General features: G+C 33.5%; 2 protein-coding genes across 2 annotated transcripts in view; one reads left to right on the top strand and one right to left on the bottom strand.

Annotated features, from left to right (window-relative positions):
- The window catches only part of LOTGIDRAFT_163162 (hypothetical protein), a gene marked incomplete at both ends in the record, with an annotated part of 4,022 nt that extends 3,112 nt beyond the window's left edge, over nucleotides 1-910 (top strand). Inside the window, one exon of the mRNA XM_009059225.1 lies at nucleotides 851-910. Within this exon, the coding sequence (XP_009057473.1) occupies nucleotides 851-910 (60 nt within the window). The remainder of the gene's footprint in view (nucleotides 1-850) is intronic.
- An 11,495-nt stretch (nucleotides 911-12,405) lies between these two features.
- LOTGIDRAFT_163161 (hypothetical protein) lies at nucleotides 12,406-20,106 on the bottom strand (the record flags this gene model as incomplete). Its single annotated transcript, XM_009059224.1, has 3 exons — nucleotides 12,406-12,446; nucleotides 13,119-13,262; nucleotides 19,944-20,106. The coding sequence occupies 3 exons, from the start codon at nucleotides 20,104-20,106 to the stop codon at nucleotides 12,406-12,408; spliced, it is 348 nt and encodes a 115-aa protein (XP_009057472.1).
- Between the last annotated feature and the right edge of the window lie 5,513 nt (nucleotides 20,107-25,619).

The following is a 25,619-nucleotide window of genomic DNA, read 5'->3' as shown; positions in this document are numbered from 1 at the left end:
TTACGATTTCATCGAATTTGTCAAGATCTTCTGATTTCAACCAAGCCTGTACGATTGTTTTCTCAAAACTGAAAGAGCGTGGGTACTCTAAACGATTTTTACGAAACATAAAAAATTCCACCTTAGCACAGATAGCAGCTAAAAACAGACTTTATGCCGAAGTACCTCCAGGTTTAAGAAGTGCTCCATGTTTGTCCAGTAGATGCAAAACATGTCCCTTTATATCAGAAACTCGTTATTTTGTAAGCAACTCTACGAATAAAAGGTACCCGATCCAGGAACATCTAACATGTGAACATTCAAATGTAATATATTTAATTTCATGCAAGAAATGCCCCAAACAATATGTAGGAGAAACTAAGAATAATTTACGAACTCGCTTTAATGCTCATAGGTCAGACATCAAATTAAAGAAAGACAAGCCTGTTTCTAATCATTTCAACCTCGACGACCATTCAATAGACGATCTCGCCCTAATCCCAATTGAGCGTATAGAAATTGACTTGCCCGAAGATGAAACTACCAAATTCCGTCAATCTAGGGAAACCCATTGGATTGAGACATTGAATACAGCAAGACCTGTAGGACTAAATATTCATCATAATGTAGGCATAGCACCCTTTGTTGTCCCGTTTAATACAACAAGCAATCGAGCAAGCAAGATAGTTCATGCCCACTATAAGAGCCTTCAAGAGAAATTCCCCCATGTCTATAAGCAGAAAATGATAGTTGCATATTCAAAAAATAAGAACTTAAATGATAATATTGTTCATAGTAAACTAAAAACAATCAGTATATAACAGATACTATACTTCTCGCCCATTGGGCGAGTTATTTTTTCTAATTTCAGATCAGAATAAGAACAGAAGAAAACCCAATATCAACACCCTTAATCCTAATTTCTAAATAAAGTGTCTGCTCCACCCTAGGCCTGTACATTTGGGAGAATCAAACCCTCCCTTCCCCGAAACCAAATACAACAAACAATAAAATCACACAGCTCTAATCAAGGGCAAAAAAAAACTTCAATCAAAAATATCTCAAGTTAGAACTTGTCCGAGATCTTATCAATTCCATTGATCACACCAATTTTCATCAAAATCGGTTGAAAACTGGAGCTTCTATTGTGCTCACAAACAAATTTTGATACGTTTTTCATAAGTCAAGGGCAATAACTCAAAAACCGTTCATCGAAAATGCCTTAAGTTAGAACTTGTCCGAGATCTTATCAATTCCAATGAACATAACAAGTTTGATCAAATTTGGTTGAAAACTATAGCTTCTATAGTGCTCACAAACACATTTTGAGGCGTTTTTACAAAGGCAAGGGCAGTAACTCAAAAACCTTTCAGCGAAAATGAGTCAAGTTAAAACTTTTTCGAGATCTTATCAATTCTAATGATCACACCAAGTTTCATCAGAATCGGTTGAAAACTGTAGCTTCAATCCTGCTCACGAACTATTTTTAACAAATTTCGAAGCATTTTAACAAAGTCAAGGGCAATAACTCAAAAACCATTCATCGCAAATGCCTCTAGTTAGAACTTGTCCGATATCTTATCAATTTCAATGATAACAATTTTTAACCAATTTCAAGGCGTTCTAAGTCAAGGGCAATCTCAAAAACCGTTCATCGAAAATAATAATGTCAAATTCGAACTTGACCGAGATCTTATCAATCTAAAGCATCACACCAAGTTTTTTCAAAATCAGATAAAAACTGTAGTCTCTATAGTGCTCACAAGAAATGTTGACGGACGGACAGGGGCAACGACAATTAATGACCACATATTCATATTCACAATCACCAATAGACACTCAAAATCATTTTATATCAAATACTTTTTAAATTGTCAGAGTTATATATTGTTATATATTGCCTTACTTGTGAATTATGTAAATTTCAGTATGTTGGCCAGACAATAACTCCCTTCAATATTAGACATAACAAACATAGGAGCAACATTAAATTGAAAAAGGTTCATAAAGCTCCTCATATTGCCCCCCATTTTAACCAACCTGATCATGATTATAAATGCACACTTCTTGAGAAAATTCCAAATGAAAAGCAAAAGCAAATTAGACAGTGCAGAAACTCTATGGATTCATAGACTTGACTCTGTATGGCCATATGGATTGAATGAACTCAAACCAGGAGGTTTCAAAATTGCTAAATATTAGTGTAATCCCCCCCCCCCCTTTTTTCCTTCCTGTTTAGATTTTTTGGAAAATCCTGAAGTCATCATTACATACTTGTTATGTTGTATCTAAGATTTTCATGTCATAAATCTTCTGAGGTCATGTTTTCAAGAATCAAATTGCCTCCCACCATTTTGTGATTTGACCCTTCTCTTGTTATGTGGTTTTTAAGATTGTGACGTCATAAACCTTATGAGGTCATATTGTAATTTCAATCTTAACTGCCTTCCACCATTTGTAGTTTGTTTCTTCCCCTGATGAAGTCAAAACTTTTTTAACGAAACGTTGGGTACTAAAGGATGGTACTTGATGTCAAGTTTTATTATTTATTACACATATTCATGTCGGCGTATAAAAACCTAACAAGTTGATATTGTGAATATATAAAGAAAATAGCTTGCAAGGTAAGGTAACATACACCCACTGGCAACTGTCAGAAATGATAAAACAGTCTTTAGTGACTAAAGTACGAATTTTCTCATATTGAATTCAATTTTTTTTAAGATGAATTCAAGTTTATATATATATGCCAGTTTTTTATGCTGAGTAATTCCACAAAATTTTTTAAAATCAATATCAATAACCCAAATACAACAAATAATTAAATCACACAGCTCTAATCAAATTCTGACGCGTTTTTCATAAGTCAAGGGCACTTACTCAAAATGTTTTCATTGAAATATCGTTAAATTCGAACTTGACCAGGATCTCATCAATATAAATGATCACATCAAATTTCATTAAAATCAGTTTAAAACTGTAGTTTCTATTGTGTTCACAAACAAATTTTGACGCGTTTTTCAAGGGCAAAAATCATTCATCAAAAAATCGTCAAATTCGAATTTTTGTCCAAGAACTCATGAATATAAATCATCACACCAAATTTCATTCAAATCGGATGAAAACTGTAGTCTCTATTGTGTTCACAAACAAATTTTGACGCGTTTTTCCAAGGGCAATAACTCAAAACCGTTTATCAAAAATGCTTCAAGTTAGAACATGTCCGAGATCTTGTCAATTCCAATGATCACACCAAGTTTCATCAAAATTAATTGAAAACTGTAGCTCCTACTGTGCTCACAAACAAATTTTGAACCATTTTTACATAGTCAATTAAAAGTGTAGCTTCAATCCTGCTCACAAACTATTTTTAACAAATTTGACCATTTTTACAAGTCAAGGGCAATAACTCAAAAAAAGTTCATCGAAAATGCATCAAGTTAGAACTTGTCCAAGATCTTATCAATTCCAATGATCACACCAAATTTCATCAGAATCGGTTGAAAACTGTAGATTCAATCCTGCTCACAAACTATTTGTAACAAATTTGACCATTTGTACAAAGTCAAGGGCAATAACTCAAAAAAAGTTCATCGAAAATGCATCAAGTTAGAACTTGTCCGAGATCTTATCAATTCCAATGATCACAAGTTTCATCAGAATCGGTTTAAAATTGAGCTTCAATCCTGCTCACGACCTATTTTTAACAAATTTTGATGCATTTTAACAAAGTCAAGGGCAGTATCTCAATAGTCGTTCACCAAAAATATGTCCAATTCGAACTTGACTGAGATCTTATCAATCTAGAGCATCACACCAAGTCTTATCAAAATCAGATGAAAACTGTTGTCTCTATAGTGCTCACAATAAATGTTGACGGACGGACCGGCAGAAAGGGGTGAAGGCAATATATGACCACATATTCATGTGTAATAAATAATAAATCTTGACATCAAATATCATCCTTTAATAACCAACGTTTTGTCAAAAGAGTTTTGACTTCATCAGGGGAAGAAACAAACTACAAATGGTGGAAGGCAGTTAAGATTAAAATTACAATATGACATCACAATCTTAGAAACCACATAACAAGAAAGGGTCAAATCACAAAATGGTGGGAGGCAATTTGATTCTTGATAATATGACCTCAGAAGATTTATGACATCAAAATCTTAGATACAACATAACAAATATGTAATGATGACTTCAGGATTTTCCAAAGAACCTAAACAGGAAGCGAAAAAAGGGGGAAAAGGAGGGAAATACACTAATATTTAGCAATTTTGAAACCTCCTGGGTTGAGTTCATTCAATCCATACAGCCATACAGATTCAAGTCTATGAATCCACAGTTTCTGCACAGTCATATTTGCTTTTGCTTTCATTTGGAATTTTCTAAAGAAGTGTGCATTTATAATCATGACCAGGTTGGTTAAAATGGGGGGGCAATATGAGGAGCTTTAGGATTCTTTTTCAATTTAATGTTGCTCTTTTTATTTGTTATGTCTAATATTGAAGGGGGTCAACATACTGAAATTTACATAATTCACAAGTAAAACAATATGTAACAAAATTACTCTGACAATTTAAAGTGTCTTTGATATAAAATGATTTTGAGTGTCTATTGGTGATTGTGTTAGTTGTGTTCATCTTTTCACAAGTTTCGCACTTGGGTTTATTACAAGGTACACATCCCACACTTTTAGAAATATTCACATTTTCTACACACTGAATTAATTTGTTTTCCCTTAATAAATTTCCCAAGGTCCTATTCCTGCGTCCTGCCACAATGATTTTCCTTCTTTTTATTTCTGTAATTCTGTAGCTTGTCCTTAAAATGTATGTGTCTTTGGCCAATTTGTGTAGATTTGGTTGTCTAGGGTCATAGGTGTTAGTCCATGGAATAATTGTGGGACTTTGCTTTCAGCAAAGTCCCGGTTTGTTATCGAAATGTCAATTCTTTTTTTTTTTTTTTTTTTTTTTTTTCGAAATTTACACACCTTCCTGAGCTTAGACTACAGTAGTTGCAGCAACCATTCAACTTCTCTAGACCTTCTGTAGTGGCGACATGTTCCTTAAGTGTATATTGGAACATTTTTGCAAAACCGGTGCCACAGTTCAACATGTGCAAAAAAGTCGAAAATCGGTTCTAGAAGGCGTATTTTTTCATCGATTTTCTTCGGGTTTTCATTTCTACAATCATTTCTACAAATCTGACCTGTTAGCACTTAAAAAGTTTCAAATTTCGAAAATTCGTAGCATACATTTTTTGGCCGATTTTCCAAATTTTTGGACCATTTTTCAGTTTTTTTCGGATTAATCTGATATTTTGATAAAAGATGCATGTCACTAATGTAAACCATTTGACGTATTCAAAATTTTTGCGTCACTTCCGGTTAAAATGGAAAATCGATTTTCACTTCCGGTTGAATAACTTCCGGTGTGATTGAAATATTTCAACGAATGATGTATATCGTTATTAATCTTAATTCTATGGCCGATTTTAAAATAAAATTTAGTCCGAAAAAAATACTTCGCCCGCCATCTTGATTTGATACTTTTTCATAAAACTCAAAATGGGGCTTCAGGGGAGAATTGGATAGGTCAAATTTTTATGTTGGTGTATACTTTAGTCGATGGCGACAAAAATGTTGGAAATGGATTTTTGAATTTGACTTTTGCTTTTTTGCAACTTCCGGTCGAATTTTTTCAATTTTTGAAGGCTTGTATCTCGTGACCTTGACCTTTGATGACCTTGACCTTTATAGGGTCAAAGGTCATTGACCTTGGCTATCATTTGATACTTTGACCTTTTTATCCGTAAAAAGCCAAATTCGCAACTTTGGACTGCTCTAACACGTGACCTAATTAACCTAGAGGGTTAATTTTTTCGGTTTCCTAATGTTATTCTCATGCACTTTACATAGATATAGAACAATTGCTTTTTTAAAGCAAAATTGAAATTCGTGATTTTTTCAAATTTGAGTTTTGTTTTACCATATTTGTGTCTTTTTGATCTTGGTGTATGTATATCTTATGACCTATTTTATGGGGAACCTTGATATTTGGAATACAACTAGACACTTTGAATATGAATTCACCTATGGCAAAAAAATTGGGGTGGGCGTGGCACATCCGGGTTGAATTACTAATTGTTTACATTTTGGGGCTGGGGCATAACTCGCATAGGATACGATTGTTATAAAAGGGACTTTGCACACAATTACCTCATCCTTTTGGCCAGTTTGTGTTAACAGCTCAGATGTTTCAGCTTTATAGTTCCAAAAAAGGAACGGGTTTTAACATTTGGATATTTTCATTTTTCGATTTTGACCTTTGTTGACATTTGTTGACCTATATCTTTTGACTTGAATAATGTAGAAGCTTGAAATTTGAAACACAACATAACATTTGGAATATCAATTACCCTATGCAAAAAAATTAAGGTGGGCGTGCCACATCCGGGTAATATTACTCATTATTGACATTTTTGGCCAGGGGCATAACTCGCAAAGTATACATTTGTTCAAAATGGAACTTTGCATACAATTACCTCATATTGTGAGCCACTTTGTCTTAGAATTTCGGTTGTTTCCGCTTCTTAGTTCAAAAAAAGGAACAGGTTTTGGAAATTGAAAATTTTCAATTTTTGACCTTGACGTTTGTTGACCTTGACCTTTGTAGGATCAAACGTCATTGGCATTGGCTATCTATTTGTACTTTCATATTTGCTGTCCTATGTCAACTTCCGGTTTTATAGTCGTGTGCAATTAGAAATTTTGATGACGTATATCCCTGATCTTGATCTTTTTAGACTTTCTCCTTTACAAGATCAAAGGTCATTGACCTTGGCTATATGCTGATACTTTCATTTGTGAGGTCTGACGTCTACTTCCGGTATTAGAATGTTCTAAAAAATGAAAATTTCTCAACTTTAGACTGTTCTTGCGCTTGATCTAATTATCGTGGAAGGATGATTTTTTCGGGGTCTTTTGCAATTTGCTACATTTGCAAAGTCCCACTCTGTGCCACGAGTGGCTCTAGTCTTCATTTTGTTTTCATCTTCTTCTGCTTGGCGTTGGGGAAATAGCAGTTCAAGGCGTGATCTTTGCCTTGCTTTGCAAAAGGCAGTTTCTACAATTTGGTCTTTATATCCAAAATTCTTGAGATGTTTAGCAAATTTAAATAATCTATTGTTTTCCCATTCTTTCTTACTACATATTCTTCGTATTCTGAGTGCACCACTGAAAGGTATTGATTTAAAAGTATGTCTAGGATGGCAGCTGCTAGGTGGTAGATAGTGGTGGCGAGCTGTTTCTTTACAGAATAGATCAGTTTCTAATCTGTTACCCTCTTTAATTACTTTTACATCTGAAAAATTCACTTTATCTGTGTCAATATCAATTGTAAATTTAATTTTGGGGTAAAGATTATTCAGATTATGTAAAAATTTGTGAGATTCTTCTGGTGATTTAGTAGAATGAGCCCAAATATCATCAATAAATCTGCAGGATATGTCTCGTTTTTCAGATAAAGAATTCCAAAATTTATTCATCCAATAGGTCATATAGATATTGACATATGTAACTGCAAAAGGTGTCCCCATAGATGTCCCAGATCTGTCCGAAGAAGTTCCCATTGAATTCAAATTCATTGTTGTGCAGAACAAAGTCTGCAACTTGTAGAATGCTATTAGTTTCTTCTCGACTGATGTTGTTCGTTTTCTCCAGAGCATGTTTCAAAGCATCAAGACCTTCAGATATAATGATGCTTAACATCAAGAGTAAGTAGGTGACTATCTATAGAACTGTTGTTGAGAGATTTTTTGTAGAAAATGAGTGGTGTCTCTGACAACTTCATGACAGTTATTCTGAGCTACCTATTTTAATTTCCAGTCAAGCCATTGAGATGCCTTGTTATCTGACTACATATGGGTCTGCCAGGTGGAATTTTTGATGTAGTTTTAACTTTATGTATTTTGCCAAGAATGTAAAAGTGGGCTGGTGTCTTAACTGGTCTATGGAGGATAGCTTCCTTCTCTTTATCATCAATTTTCAATGAATTAATTAAATTTTTCAGTTGATCATGGATTTCATTAGAATTATCTTTCCCTACCTTCTGATACACTGAATCGTCCTGAAGATGTTTCTCACATTCTTTGATGTCGGTCTTGTCGGTCCCAAATAACGATACCACCTCCTTTGTCAGCTTTACCTCACAATTTCTGTATCATTCCATATTCATGTGGGCATATAAAAACCGTTCATCGAAAATACGTCAAATTCGAACTTGACCGAGATCTTATCAATCTAAAGCATCACACCAAGTTTTATCAAAATCAGATGAAAACTGTAGTCTCTATAGTGCTCACAAGAAAATGTTGACGGATGGATCGACGGACTGGGACTTTCGTCGAGCTGGCGTATATCAATAAAAATTCGTTTTCTAACCAAAATAGTGTCGAAATTGTACGTATTCCTTCTGTTATTTTATGTAAATGAGGGTTCCACAACATTTTAGTTTAGTTTTTGTCATAGGTGTCCTCTGCAGAATTTCATGTAAAATACGATTTCCCAGTGGAAAAATTTGTTATTTTCCATTGTTTGTAATGATACGTTGCAATGTTGATCATAATTTCTAATGATATGATTCAACCAGTTTTAATCCACAAGTGTATCAACAATTCCATTTTCTTATCGGTCGAATGTAAAATATTTGTCATTTTATGCTAATGAGATTGTTGTGACGTCATAATTTAAGGATTTCCCTTGCGAGATTCGGTCAAAATATCCAGAGAATTTGTTCAAAATAATTTTTACTCCTATTATTACAGAGATATATTTTATCAAATAGTCTTATTTTTGAAAAGAGTGAAAAATATTGTAGCGCTTATTAATTTGAGTTTGACTAAATGTTGTTTTATGTAACTTTATGACTTCATTTGGCTATTTTTAGATAGATCTGTACTTCTATCGAAATTGGCTATCTTTTCACGTGAAGACAATTTTATTTTTGATTCAGGTGGCCATCATAAAATTGGGTTGGCAAAACATCATAAGATTTCAATTTTTGCTGAAATATTACGTGAAATGTATGCATATTATCAAATAGATTGATCTACTTTGATTTCAATTATAGAATATTTGTGACCCCCACATCGTGTTTTCAAATTCAAGCTTTATCCGTCTCTTCTATCCACTCTTTCTAGTTACTCAAAGAAGTATTCAAGTTCTGTTCATGTATTTTAAAGGCGAGACATTTATCATTTGGCAAATTTTAAGAAGGATGTTTGCAATATTTTTTTTGTATAGTTTTAGATCTTAAATTAAGGAACTATACAAGTGAATTTCTAAAAGGGATATTGTCTTCTAAAATAGGTCTTTGACATCTCAGAGCTTTCCAGCACACCAATTGATTTCTTTAGAGATGAACGGTTTGTTAGAAAATGCAATTCAAAGTTATTAGAAATTACCTTAGGTGACACCATTAAATGATAAGACACACTTGAAAAACTCTTTCAAAATTCCATTCAAAGTTAAAGGGTAATTTTTTTTGACAAAATCTCTTTAAGATAGCTTGCCAGGCAAGGTAATATATGCCCACTGGCAGCTTTGATTTTGAACATAATATTTAGCAGTACAGTAACAATCACCAATATGAAATATTCAACCTTCAGTCATACACTTCTTTTGAACTCTTTAGCACAACACTGAATAATATTGAGTATGAGTTATTGCCCTAGTTCTTGAAAACGTGTTCAATCTGTAGCTCGTGAAAACTCTAGAAGGCAAATATTCAATCTTCAGGACTGAATAATAAAACCAAGTTTTGTCAAAATCCAGAAAGAATTTAGTGTTTAAGAGCTAAATTTGAAAGCGGTTTCAAGAACAAGGACAATAACTCATACTAAATATTTTTCAATTCTTCTGATTTTCAATAGGGTTCATCCTTGGGTGATTACGAACATTCACACCAAGTTTCATCAAAGTGATTATGTGCTAAAAATTGAACACGTTTTCAATAGCAAGGGCAATAACTCATACTAAATATTTTTCGATTTTTCTGATTTTCAATAGGCTTTATCCTTGGGTGATAACAAACACTCATGCCAAGTGTTGTCAAATTACGTCAAGTATTGTCCCTTCTAGACCGTTTACAAGCTAAAATTTTAACGCGTTTTCAAGAACAAGGGCAATAACTCATAGCAAATATTTTTCAATATTTCTGTTTTTCAATACGGTTTATCCATGGGTGATAACCAACACTCATGCCAAGTTTCGTCAAAATCCGTCAAGAATTGTGCCTTCTAGAGTGTTTACGAGCTAAAAATTGAACGCATTTTCAAGAACAAGGGCAATAACTTATACTAAACATTTTTCGATTCTTCTGATTTTCAATAGGGTTCATCCTTGGGTGATTATGAACACTCACACTAAATTTCGTCAAAATCCATCAAGAATTGTGCTTTCTAGAGTGTTTACGAGCTAAAAATTGAACGCGTTTTAAAGAACAAGAGCAATAACTCATACTAAATATATTTCAATTTTAACCGATTTTCGATAGGGTTTATCCTTGGGCGATAACGAACACTCATACCAAGTTTCATCAAAATCCGTCATGAATTGCACCTTCTAGAGTGTTTACGAGCGTTTCAAGAACAAGGGCAATAACTCAAAGTAAATATTTTTTGATTCGTCTGATTTTCAATAGAGTTCATCCTTGGGTGATTACAACCATACCAAATTTCGTCGAAATCAGTTAAGAATTGTGCCTTGTAGACTGTTTACGAGCAATTGTGGACGGACGGACCGACGGAATGAGGTGACGCAATATACGTCCCCCCTTTCATGTGGGTGTATAAAAATTGATTTTTGTTTTGTTTTGTTTTTTTTGTTTATGCCTGACTAGACAAAACTCTTTCAATTGCAGTTAGACTGTTAGATTTTCAGCTGAATAGTTTTGTTGGATGAGGTGGTTAGCTACTGGATCATCTGTTTAATTTTTTTTGAAAAGTGCAATGACATCCTTTGATATAGGTAGGATTTCTTGCTTACAGAGGACTAAACCTCAGCTTGTCCTCTTTTGTTGAGTAAAATTTTACGAAAATTCATCATCAAATTGAGTAAAAATACCGATTTCCTAATCGGAATCATCACTGACAATACCATGATATATTGCTAACACTGTCTTGAACAATATTCACAACATCATGTACAGAAAACTTTTGATCATTTTCAAACAAAATTATATCTCAAATTTCCACTGATCACCCATCTGGCTTTGTTTACATGTAGAGATAGCCTTGACCTTCAGCGTGATCAGGTGCATTCGATAGTCAGTAGATAGAATACATTCTACAGATAAGAACATGCTCTCACTGCAGTCAGAACTCACTAGAGAATGATCTAGCGCTAACTGGTCATAATTTTATCATTTCCGATACCATTTTTATTTCTCGAAAGTAAAATGTTTTTCTTGCTGAAATACATGTATGGACATACGGACAAAAAATTTCTTTTCTAAAAATTTATACATGGGAGCTTTTCGGATACATACAGAATTTTACTTTTTAATTTTAAAGATAGTGGACCACAGCCATATACGCCCACCACGGCATGCAGATTTTGGGCAAGGGCAATAACTCTGCTTCAAAAATAGCTCAAATTCGAACTTGATCTTCGTTTTATGAATATGTCTACACATACCGAATTTCGTTTGATTCCATCAAAAAATCTAGTTTTTAGAGTGTTTACGAGCAATTGATGTTGATAAAAGCACTTATTCTATAGAGGTTAAAGGGCGATAACTCCTCAAAACTGACGAAGAGGCCTAAATCTTGAAAAAGTCTTAAATCTAATCAGAAGTAAACTAAACTTTCTCAAACCTTTCGATTTAGGTCCAATAACATCCATTTTAAGTTTCATCGAAATCGGTTGAAAACTAAGAGAGTAATAGCATATTCAGATTTTGGGGCAAGGGCAATAACTCTGCTTCAAAAATAGCTCCAATTCGAACTTGATCTTCGTTTTATGAATATGTATACACATACCGAATTTCATTTGATTCCATCAAAAAATCTAGTTTTTAGAGCGTCTACAAGCAAATGTTGACGGACAGACGGACGGACCGACGGGTGAAGACAATATACGTCCACATAGAGAGATATAAAAATAAAATTTCGAAAATTAATAAGCGGGTACAGAAAATTATTTTGTTATGGCCTATGGGCTGATTTAAAACCATTCATTCAAATATGACAAAAAAAATTTAAATCTGGCTTACTGTTGTGCGATTATAAGAAAATATGTCATGATTTAATGTTTTAAGTATATAATTTTTATGTCAAAATTTGTGAAAACATCATTTTTTTCACAATTCTCTACTTCTAAATGTTCTCATGTGCTAGATAACGACAAAATTGTTTCTCCTATTTCTCACTTTCCTTATCTAATAAATGAATTGTGATTACTATTGAAATAAATAATTTTGTTTAATGCGTATCGTTTAGTGTATCAAATTGCAATTTCAGATCTTTGCAGCCCTACAAGTTTGTGATACAAGTCATTAGATTTTAAACAATTTTCTACGCTCGTATATGATCTGTTCAAGAGTTTCAGTTCTCAGTGATCTTCAGTTTAGATATGTATGATAGGATTGGTTAGTTTGAGTCCCTGATTGGGTCTCGATCTGACACAATCACCAAAATTTCCGCCCAACGGAAGCAACAATGATATAAATCGAGGTCTTTTTAATAGTCCCATCACACCAGACTGCGACCATTTGCGATCTTACATTGACTGGAAATGTACTAGTGGTCGTGGTCAAGTCCTTAAAAAACTGAAGAACAGTTGACTTCAAACTGTAAGTTATGCGACCATATTGCGTTTTTGTCACGTGTACTGCATTTTTATACCGCACAAGGAGGTGTTACAAGGCTTGTCTGACGACATTCATGACATTCTCAACCCGTTCTAGGACAGACTCGAACCTCGATGGTAAGTGGCAACAACTGCATGATACCTGGCGTGTCATACACGCTTATAGCAACCTGTTGCAGTAGCAGTAGCAGTAAGAACGCCTTTTCTGTGTGACTTTAAGCCAATAAGAAATTTAAATTAGAGTAAAAAAGGACCAACTTACCTGATATAGAACACTGTAAGGTTAAAGTTTCCCCATCCTTAACTGTTTGTCCTTGTAAATGATCAAGTATGTTAGGAATATCTTTGGATGAATTTTTTAAAGTTGTGGTGGAGTCATTTTCAGAATGTGATAATGTTTCCGCTTCTAGAAGAGAAAATATATCATATCATAAAAGGAATTGTAAAGAGGTTTTAAATTTGTGTATGTGTATCGGGATAGCATCAATTTGCACTGTTCCAATTGTTGATCAAACATCTTTGGTTCCTGCTATTCTACTAAAACTAAGTGTTTGATGAAGATACACATAAAGGATTAAGAACAACTCTTTACAGATATTTGAGAGACAATAATTATCAATAGTTGCGTTTTTATTTTACCATATCTTAGTACATTATATCTGGGTACAATTTACAACTCCATTAAATTTATATTTTGTAATTTTCAAAAGGAATGAGCATATTGTAATATAGTGTACAAAAGATAGCTTGCAATGCAAGGTAACATACACCCACTGGCAGCTGTCAGAAATAATAGAACAGTCTTTAGTGACTAAAGTACGAATTTTCTCATATTGAAGAAATTATTTATGCTGAATAATTCCACAAAATTTTTTAAAATCAATATCAATAACCCAAATACAACAAACAATTAAATCACACAGCTCTATTCAAGGGCAAAAAACAACTTTTGACGCATGTTTACAAAGTCAAGGGCAATAACTCAAAAAATGTTCATCAAAAATATCTCTTGTTAGAACTTGTCCGAGATCTTATCAATTCCAATGATCACACCAAGTTTTATCAAAATCGGTTGAAAACTGTAGCTTCTATTGTGCTCACAAACAAATTTTGACACGTTTTTCGTAAGTCGAGGGCAATAACTCAAAAACCGTTCATCAAAAATGCGTCAAGTTAGAACTTGTCCGAGATCTTATCAATTCCAATGATCACAATAAGTTTCATCAGAATCGGATGAAAACTGTAGCTTCAATCCTGCTCAAGAACAATTTTTAACAAATTTCAAGGCGTTCTAAGTCAAGGGCCAAAAACCGTTCATCGAAAATATGTCAAATTCGAACTAGACCGAGATCTTATCAATCTAAAGCAGCACACCAAGTTTTATCAAAATCAGATGAAAACTGTAGTCTCTATAGTGCTCACAAGAAATGTTGACGGACGGACCGACAGACAGGGGCGACGACAATATACGACCACATATTCATGTACACACCAACAAATTTTTGGAAATTTGAAGACTGAATTCACACGATTTGGTGTGTACTGGCTTGGCATTCTCAAGTATTTTGCATACAGTTGTAGTTCAGTTTTAAGTTCAGTTGTGGTAATTGTTGTAAATATTTAGTATTTTAGTTTTTGCACATTACTATGGTAAAAATATAGTCTTTAATAAGAGTATTGGTATTTCTAAGCTTACTGAGGTATTTCACCGTATTATTTGCCAGTTCGATAGTTAGTTTAAACCCTCAACTTCTGGGTATGTATTTGTATATTTAATTTTTTGTTGTTGTTTTAATATTTCATTATTTATATTCATCATGTGTGACTAAAGTGGCATTAGAATTATAGTTTGTGTTTTATGTATTAGCATAGTTATGTTATTTTAATTTATCCATTTCTCTGATTGTTATATAATCATATTTATTGTACTTTCAGGGGTTTGTTTTAGTTTACATCACTCGCTGTGTGGTCATTCATTTGCTTTGACTCTCACCCGATAACAATAATACAGTATAATTTTACTGTCCAAGAGTTGGATAATAGTTTATTGCAGTTTTTGTAATGACAATTTGCAGTGTGTTTGAACTGCATTGTATTGCATTTGCAAAAGAATATTTTCGAATTTCCCACTTTTTTTCAATTTTTCAGCTCTATTTTTTAACTGATTTTGATCAAACTTTATTCATTTTTTTTTATCAAACTAATGGTTACAGGATAGCAATTCAAGAATTTCCAAATTTTGACTCTTTGACTTGCTTACTTTTGGAATTTGAACTTTTCAATTTCTCCTTTTTATATTGTTCGATCTAAAAAGGTACAGGACGGTAGACATTGTAATTGTGAACAAATATCTATTTAAGAAATTTTGATGTTGGTTTTGAAGCAATTTGCATGTAAACTTGCATTTTCTTGATTCAAAATTCTAAAAATTTCTGAAAAATTCTTTTTGAAATATCTTAAGACTTTCTCTCAATAGAGTAAACAGATTTACAGGTTTTTAACTGTTTAGCTAACTTGTTCCATAGGTGTGGTCCTGCTACACTGAATGACCTATCCACAACGGTTTTATATTTTTATACTTTGTTGCAGGTCAATCATTTCAACATTTGTACACCATCAGAAGAAGTTTGTCTTCGACCCAGACGTGTTTTAGAATAATGTGTAGCTTCCTTATTGCCTGTCTGGTGCCGTCTTATAGATAGGTAGACCCTGGATCAATTAAGCAGCCAACTTTTGTAAACTCGAAATTAAGCCCAAGGAGATAATTTGATTTGCATAAGTTTAATGTTTATTGAATCTCCAATCAATTGCTGACAAAATATGGAAAGCAGATTTTTTAATTTCAATTTTGTTTTTCATTTATTTGTGGTTGAGTCTATTTTCTTTCAAAACCTCAAAGGATATTATCTTGTGGCCTTAACCTTTGATGACCTTGTAACCTGAACAATATTAAATGCCCTTGATGATATCTACCCAATGATCTATTCATTTGAAGTGTCCAATGTTTAATTCAGCTTGATAACCTATTGAAAATTCTGAATTTTATCTTTTAAGAGCTCTGTCACATGACCTTGTTCATGTAGGCAAAACAAATTTTGTCTAAACCTTGTGGGCTAATGAAGATGGACAACACCAGGCAGGGTGCAATGAGGAAAATTTTGTCAGGACAGTGGCAATAGCCTGCTCTTTGTCAATTTCCAACTGTCGAGAGATCTGTACACAGCCTGTAACACACACAGCCTCGGTTTATTGTCCCATCCGAACTACTAGACACTTTTTAAATGCCAGCCCCTCTTACAATAGAGGAATCCAGGTTGAAAAATCTGAAGGTATTATCTGGACTTATGCCAAGTTTGAACCCGGGACCTTCAGGTTAGTGAGCAAGCGTCTAACTCACTCAGCCACCGCAGCTTCTTTTGAGGGATATGTTTAAGAACAACTTTCTTGTTATATGTTATAGGTGTAAAAGTTTTGAAATGTAGAATAACATGTTCCAAATGTTTCTGAGAATTCCTGCAATGTTGAGACACATCACATGGGAGATAATCTTGATTGATCCTTCAACACATTTACCAATTATTCAATTAGGAAACAGTATATAAGTCGAATAAAGACTTCAGACTCATACCATACTCTCCCAATTTATAGCTTAAAGAGAGCTTGCCAGGCAAGATAATATACGCCTACTGACAGCTTTGATTTTACATAAAAATATTTGGCAGTACAGTAACAATTACCAGTGTGAAATATATTCAGTCCTATACTTCTATTTTACCAAATTTTGTCAAAATCTGTCAAGAATTGGGCCTTCCAGAGTGTTAGCAGGCTAAAAACTTGAACGCGTTTTTAAGAACAAGGGTAATAACTAATAATAAATATTCTTAAACAGGGTTCATCCTTGGGTGATTACAAACACTCACTCCAAGTCGCTTCAAAATCTGTCAACAATTCTACCTACGAAAGTGTTTACGAGCTAAAAATTTAACACGTTTTCAAGAACATGGCCAATAACTCATACTTAATATTTTTCAATGTTTCTGATTTACGATAGGGTTCATCCTTGGGTGATAACAAACATTCTCAACAAGTTTCGTCAAAATCTATTAATAATAGAACCTTTGGGGCGATACTAAATAATATTGAGTATGAGTGAAACGTGAAGGCAAATATTCAATTACTGAATAATAAAACTAAGTTTTGTCAAAATCCGGCAAGAAACATGAGCTACAATTTGAACGTGGTTTCAAGAACAAAGGCAAAAACTCCTATGAAAGAGTTCATCCTTGGGTGACAACAAACACTCACACCAGGTTTCACCAAAATCTGTCAATAATTGAACCTTCTAGAGCGTTTATGAGCTAAAAAATTGAAGCATTTTCAAAGATAGCTTGCCAGGCAAGGTAATAGAAGCCCACTGGCAGCTTTGATTTTGAATAAAAATATTTAGCAGTACAGTAACAATCACCAGTATGAAATATTCAACCTTCAGTCACACACTTCTTTTGAACTCTTTAGGGCGATACTGAATAATATTGAGTATGAGTTATTGCCCTTGTTCTTGAAAACATGTTCAATTTTTAGCTCGTGAAAACTCTTAAAGGCAAATATTCAATCTTCAGCGCAGGACTGAATAATAAAACCAAGTTTTATCAAATTCTGGCAAGAATCATGCCTTTTAGTGTTTAAGAACTAAATTTGAAAGCGTTTTCAAGAACAAGGGCAATAACTCATACTAAATATTTTTCAATTCTTCTTATTTTCAATAGGGTTCATCCTTTGGTGATTTCGAACATTCACAGCAAGTTTCTAGCCTTCTAGAATGATTACGAGCTAAAAATTGAACACATTTTCAAGAGCAAGGGCAATAACTCAAACTAAATATTTTTTGATTTTTCTGATTTTCAATAGGCTTTATCCTTGGATGATAACAAACACTCATGCCAAGTTAGTCAAAATCCTTCAAGAATTGTCCCTCCTGGAGTGTTTACAAGCTAAAAATTGAACGCATTTTCAAGAACAAGGGCAGTAACTCAGACTAAATATTTTTCGATTTTTCTGATTTTCAATAGGGTTCATCCTTAGGTGATAACAAACACTCATGCCAATTTTCTTCAAAATCCATCAAGAATTGTGCCTTCTAGAGTGTTTACGAATTAAAAATTTAACGCGTTTTCAAGAATTGTGTCTTGTAGAGTGTTTACGAGCAATTGTGGACAGACGGACGGAAAGAGGTGACGGCAATATACGCTCCCCATTTCATGTCGGCGTATAAAAAGTAAATATTTTTATAGATAGATTTTGTTCGTGGTCACATTTGTGAACCCTAACGAAAATCAGAAAAATATTATTGCCCTTGCTCTTAAAACCGCGTTCAAGTTTTAGTCTGTAAACACTTTAGAAGACCCAATTCTTGACAGATTTTGATGAAACTTGGTAATATTATTCGGTATCGCCTCAAAAGTTCAAAAGAAGTGTATGTCTGAAGGTTGAATATATCATACTGGTAATTGTCTAGAATTCCGTCTTGTAGAGTGTTTACGAGCAATTGTGGACGGACGGACGGACGGACGGACGGACGGACGGACGGACCTGGGTGACGGCAATATACGCCCCCCCATTTCATGTGGTGATTCCAAAAAGATGTATTTAGTAGTTTGTTTCTTCCCCTGATGAAGTCAAAATTTTTTTGACGAAACGTTGGGTATTAAAGGATGGTATTTGATATCAAGTTTTATTATTTATTACCCCATTTCATGAGGGCGTATAAAAATGAAGACATATTTGTGCTGCTCACAAGGTCACCAAAGGTCAAGGTCACAGAATATAAGCCTTATCAGTTTTGGCCAATATTGAAAAAAATCGACAGGAAATAACAAAAAAGCAAAATCAAAATTTAAAAATCCGCTCCCACGTGATTATTAGCAATTGATGGTATAAACATTAAAATAATGTAAATTGACATCAAAACCGGAAGTGAGATACAAAAATTCTGAAAAGAGAATTTTGTTTGCAAATAGAATGTATATAACTTTTCAGATTGATTGAAATAAAATTGTATAAGTTGAAAAAAATGCTAAAATTGAAACAAAAAGATAACTTGCCAGGCAAGGTAACATACGCCAGCTGACAGCTGTCAGAATTGATAAAACAGCCTTTAGTGACTAAAATATGAATTATCTCATATTAAAGAAATTTTAATAGTTTGAATTCAATGATATATATATTTACTGCCAGTTATTTTTGCTAAGAAATTCCACCAAATTTTTAAAAATCAATATCAATAACCCAAATACATCAAATTATTGCATCAATATACATGATCACACCATGTTTCAATAAAATCAATTGAAAACTGTAGTCTCTAATGTGTTCACAAACAAATTTTGACCCATTTTTCTTAAGTCAAGGGCAAAAACTCAAAGACCGTTCATCAAAATATCAAATTTCAACTTGACCAAGATCTCATCAATATAAATGATCACACCAAATTTCATTAAAATCAGTTGAAAACTGTAGTCTCTATTGTGTTCACAAGAAATGTTGACGGACCAAAGTCAAAATCTAAAATTCTTTAAGTGCTATCCTTTAGTCATTAGTTTAAAGTAATGAACAAAAGAAAAATAACGGTCAAAATAGATTCAGAATTAGAGCAGTAATTCAAAATACACAACGAAAAGTTAAAGTCCTACGTCATTTCTGTTTAAGTGAAAATTCGTCATTTTACATTCATCAACTAACAGACGATCCTGTCAGATAACATGCAGTTTTGGCTGTGAGTTCTGGCCAGAATTCCATAAAAAAGTCATTTAGAAACTGCAATGAGTCACAATTAGCCACCATCATTAGTGTTGACAAACAGTAATGTAATTTGGGCAACAAATATCCTAGCATTCATTTATAGTTGATTATCAAGTTTACATATAGTCTAAGAGCATTAGGTTTATTGGATAATGCTGACTTCATTATCCATTTGTTTATCCATATTATGATGCACTTTAATTTCTTGAAAACTGTTGATGTACAATAGATGCCGACAATACACATACTGGAATTAGTGAGAAATAGTAAAATAAATCCAAGTATTTACCTTTAACTGATATAAATGCCTTTGTAGAGGTTACTCCAACTGGATTAGAAGCCTTACAAACATAGTCACCTTCATCATCAATAACAACATCTGCTATTTCTAATACAGATCTTCCTTCTGATTCAGTAGTTTTAATTGAGACAACATCATCATTACTCAACATCTAGGTGACAATATATTTGAGATATAAGTGAAACAAGACATTCATATGTCAAATTTGTTTTTGATAAAAACAGATTGAACATATATTGTACTGGTATATACATCAGCAGTTTATCATTTAGGGTGTTGCAAGGTCTATTTTATGTTTTGAAAATATGAAAAGATAGACTTGCAAAGCAAGCTGAAATACGCCCACCACCAGCTTTGATTGCAAGTACAAAATCATTATTTGTTGTTCATTCACATTTGGTTCATGTTTAGTCTATAGAGAATTTTAAACAACCTTTATTGTATCGCATCATGGCTAGTTTTTAACGCATGTCTTGATTCTTGCACATAGACAGTATATTGTGCATGTATTATGCTTTTCGGCATTTTTATAATTACTTAGACTCTATATGTATCTGAAAGATAAAGAATTGTGAATATTGAATACACTTCCAAAACATTAAATCAATTCTTCACCCATACATCAATCTTACAACGAAATTCGATATATTTCCAAACAATCAAAAGACAAGAAATCTGTCTGTAGTGTTCTCAGGTCAAATGTGAATGGACAGACTGAAAGACAAGGTGAAAACAAGTCCATACTACATGTGGGCATATAAAATCAAAAGAATCCATAAAGAAATGTTGCCTGTAGAGATTTGCCCGTTAACACTATAGAAGGCACAATTCTTGTTTCTTATCACCCAAGGATGAACCCTAATGAAAATCAGAAGAATCAAAATATTTAGTATGAGTTGTTGCCCTTGTTCTTGAAAACGTGTTCAATTTTCAGCTCATAAACACTCTTAAAAGAAACAATTTTTGTGAGATTTTAACCAAACTTGGTGTGACTGTTTTTTATCACCAAAGGTTAAACCCTATTGAAAATCAGAAATTGAAAAATATTTAGTATGAGTTATTGCCCTTGTTTTGGAAAATGCGGTCGATTATAAGCTCGTTAACAGTTTCGAAGGCACAATTTTTGACTAATTTTGATGAAACTTGGTTTTATTATTCAATACTTGTTGAATATTTGCCTTCTAGAGTTTTCACAACATAAAAACAAGTGGTTGCCTAGCAAGATACGCCCACTTTCCTCATACATTTTCAGTATATCAAGGGCAGTCACTTATCTGTGGCAAATCACACCAAAAATCTAATTTGTGCAAGGTATTGTTGATTTAAACAAGGACACATTATTTAATAAAATTCTGACATAAACTGTCACCTCTATTGCCAACAAATTTTGATAAGATTTTAAGTCATGGGCAATAACTCAAATTCTGTTGATCGAAAAATTGTCAAATTCAATCTGGACTAAGATCTCATCATTATAAATGATCATACCAAATTTCAATTAAATCGGATGAAAACTGTACTCTCTGTTGTGTTCACAAACAAATTTTCACACGTTTTTCATAAATCAAGGGCAATAACTCAAAAACCGTTCATCGAAATATAGCCAACTTCAGACTTGACCAAGATCTCATCATTATAAATATTCACACCAAATTTCATTTAAATTGGATGAAAACTGTAGTTTATTCACAAACAAATTTTGACGCGTTTTTCAAAACCGTTCATCGAAAAAACGTGAATATCGAACTTGTCCAAGATCTCATTCAAATCAGATGAAACTGTAGTCTCTATCGCATTCACAAGCCAATTATGACGCGTTTTGGCTAAGTCAAGGGCAATAACTCAAAAACCGTTCATCGAAAAATCATAACTATCGAACTTGTTCAAGGTCTCATCAATATAAATGATGACACCAAATTTCATTAGGATCAGATGAAAACTGTAGTCTCTATCGCGTTCACAAGCCAATTGTGGACCGACGGATGGACGGACATGGGTGACAACAATATACATCCACATTGTAATGTGGTGATTTCAAAAAGAAAAAACAGGCAGCAGTAACCAATCACAGAAGACTTTTTGATGGGATCACCAATACCACTAGTAGTACGGCGATTCATTTGATGTATACTGAACTTGGTGTAATAAATAATAAAACTTGACAGGTAGGTAGGTAGGTAGATGACAAGTTAACGTTCGCTTCCGGCGGATGCTGATATCGCAAACTAAAACTTGACATCAAATACCATCCTTTAATACCCAACGTTTCGTCAAAAAAGCTTTGACTTCATCAGGGGAAGAAACAAACTACATGGGATCACCAATACCACTAGTAGTACAGCAATTCATTTGATGTATACTGAACTTGGTGTAATAAATAATAAAAGTTGACATCAAGTTTTCGTTGGGGATTAAAAGATGGTATTTGATGTAAAGTTTTATTATTATTACACATTATAATGTGGGTGTATAATTATACTGATTTTCGTTAAGGTTCATCCTTGGGTGATTACTAACACCAAGTTTCATCAAAATCTGTCTAGAATTGTGCCTTCTGGAGTGTTTACGAGCCATTTAAGAACATGGCAATAACTAATACTAAATATTTTTGATTTTTCTGATTTTTAATAAGTTTCACCCTTTGGTGATTACAAACAACCATACCAAAGTCGTAAACACTCTAGAAGGAACAATTCTTGATGGATTTTAATGAAACTTGGCATGATTGTTCATAATCACCCAAGGATGAACCCTATTGAAAATCAGAAGAATCGAAAAATATTTAGTATGAGTTATTGCCCTTGTGCTTGAAAACGCTTTCAAATTTAGCTCTTAAACACTAAAAGGCATGATTCTTGCTGGATTTTGACAAAACTTGGTTTTATTATTCAGTCCAGCGCTGAAGATTGAATATTTGCCTTCTAGAGTTTTCACGAGCCAAAAATTGAACACCTTTTCAAAAACACGGGCAATAACTCATACACAATATTATTCAGTATCGCCCTAAAGAGTTCAAAAGAAGTGTATGACTGAAGGTTGAATATTTCTTTTTATTCAAAATCAAAGCTGCCAGTTAGCGTATATTACCTTGCCTGGCAAGCTATCTTAACATTAAAATGCAGATAATTCTGGACACACATTTGAAGGCTCAAAGTTCGCTGTTGAGCTGTGAACACTATTGGTGATTAGCTGAGCTAAAAATTCCAATTTCTGAGAATAAAGTATGATTAGTCAAAAAAAAGGCCTATATGTCCCTTTAAAAGGACTTGCCAAACTGGACAAACGCATTATACACGCAAAAATACAGCCCTTTATACTTTAACAAAAAAGAAAGGAAAAAACACAAGAATTTATGTATGTATGGTCAAAGGTGCAAATATGGAAGACTGTACATGACAAAGTCCTATCAATGTCACAATATCTTTTTTCTTATTTTCAGAGTATTTTATATGTTTTCTGGTCTGAATTTAATAAACGTATATTTTGTTAATCTTTAAAATAAAGGTAGCACAGTTCTCTGCTATTTCCGTTTTTCGGTAAAATAATGTCTGATATCAAAGAAAACACAGAAAGAAAAGAGTTATGTTGAGGACCTATCAAAATGTTAATGTTTCATTAAAATTCTTGTAGGTTGAATGAAATGAATTAAACTAGAATTGTTTTCTCCTGTTGCTAGTTAGCCACAAGGGACGCTGTTCTGAAGGTGTTTCAAATAGCAAAGGAATGCTTTGTTTATCATTCAGCGCTATGTCACCGTCTCTCTGCACGTGAATTTGTTGTTTTATCTTCACACATGTTGACGAGTCAACAGAAAGTATTGGTAGTACATTGAAACTTGTTTCAAATCAACTACAAGAATTAAAAGAAGATAGAAGTAATTGTGGGACTTTGCTTTCAAAATCGAAATGTCCATTCTTTTTTTTTTTTTTTTTTTTTTTTTTTCGTTTCGTCCACACCTTCCCGAGCTTAGACTGCAGTAGTTGCAGCAACGTTTCAAATTTCATAGACCTTCTATATAGGTGACGATGTGCATAAATATAAATAGGAACATTTTTGCAAAACCGGAAGTGCCACAGTTCAACATGTGCAAAAAGTCGAAAATCGGCTCTAGAAGGCGCATTTTTGCATCGATTTTCTTCGGGTTTTCATTTTTAAAATCTACCTGTAATTTCTGACCTGATAGCACTTGAAAAATTACGAAATTAGAAAATTCGTCGCTCACTTTTTTCGATCAAATATTTCGATTTTTTTGCAACTTTTTTGCTTTTGCATCGATTGATCTGAAATTTTAAATGCAAAGAGACTTCACTAATGTCAATAATATGATACAGTCAAATTTTGTACGTCATTTCCGATTTTCAACAGGAAAGCGACTGAACTTCAAATCTACTTCCGGTTGAATAACTTCCGGTGTAATTTATGTAGGTCAACAAAATTTGGCTGATCTTTGGCAAATAAAATTTTATGGCCGATTTTAAAATAAAATCCAGACCAGAAGTGATACTTTGGCCGCCATATTGAAAAAACACACTTTTGTAAAACTCAAAATGGGGCCTCAGGGTAAAAGTTGATATGCTCAAATTTGATGTGAATGTATCCTGTAATCAATTGCGCAAAAAACATTGGGAGCCGAATTTTGAATTTCGCTTTTGCTTTTTTGCAACTTCCGGTTGAAAATTTTTAAAGCTTTAAACGATCACACCATGTGACCTTGACCTTTGATGACCTTGTCCTTCATAGGGTCAAAGGTCATTGACCTTGGCTATCATTTGATACTTTGACCTTTGACCTCCGACATGTACTTCCGGTTTTATAGCTATCCGTAAAAAGCCAAATTCGCAACTTTGGTCTGCTCTAGCACGTGACCTACTTAACCTAGAGGGTTAATTTTTTCGGTTTCCTAATGTGCTTCTTATGCCCTTTACATAGATATATAACAATCGTTCTTTTAAAGCAAAATTGAAATTGGTGATTTTTTCAAATTTGAGGTTTTTTTTACAATATTTGCGTCTTTTTGAGCTTGGTGTATGTATATCTTATGATCTATTTGATGTAGAACCTTGATATTTGGAATACAACTAGACACTTTGAATTCACCTATGACAAAAAAACTTATGTGGGCGTGGCACATCCGGGTTGAATTACTAATTGTTTACATTTTGGGGCTGGGGCATAACTCGCATAGGATGCGTTTCAAAAAGAGACTTTGCACACAATTACCTCATCCTTTTGGCCAGTTTGTGTTAACAGCTCAGTTGTTTCAGCTTTATAGTTTCAAAAAAGGAACAGGTTTTAACATTTGGATATTTTCATTTTTCGATTTTGACCTTTGTTGACTTTTGTTGACCTATATCTTTTGACCTCTATTATGTAGGAACTTGACATATGGAATATAACGTAACATGTTGAATATTAATTAACCTATTTAAAAAAAATTGAGGTGGGCGTGGCACGTTCGGGTTAAATTTCTCATTATTGACATTTTTGGCCAGGGGCATAACTCGCAAAGTATACATTTATTCAAAATGGAACTTTGCACACAATTACCTCAAATTTTGAGCCACTTTGTCTTAGAATTTCAATTGTTTTTGCTTTATAGTTCAAAGAAAGGAACAGGTTTTGGAAATTCAAAATTTTCAATTTTTGACCTTGACCTTTGTTGAC

Source organism: Lottia gigantea (assembly GCF_000327385.1).
Source record: "Lottia gigantea unplaced genomic scaffold LOTGIsca_38, whole genome shotgun sequence".
In the NCBI taxonomy this organism is placed as follows: domain Eukaryota; kingdom Metazoa; phylum Mollusca; class Gastropoda; family Lottiidae; genus Lottia; species Lottia gigantea.
The sequence above is the reverse complement of the archived record's forward strand: the minus strand, read 5'-3'. Positions and strand labels throughout refer to the sequence as shown.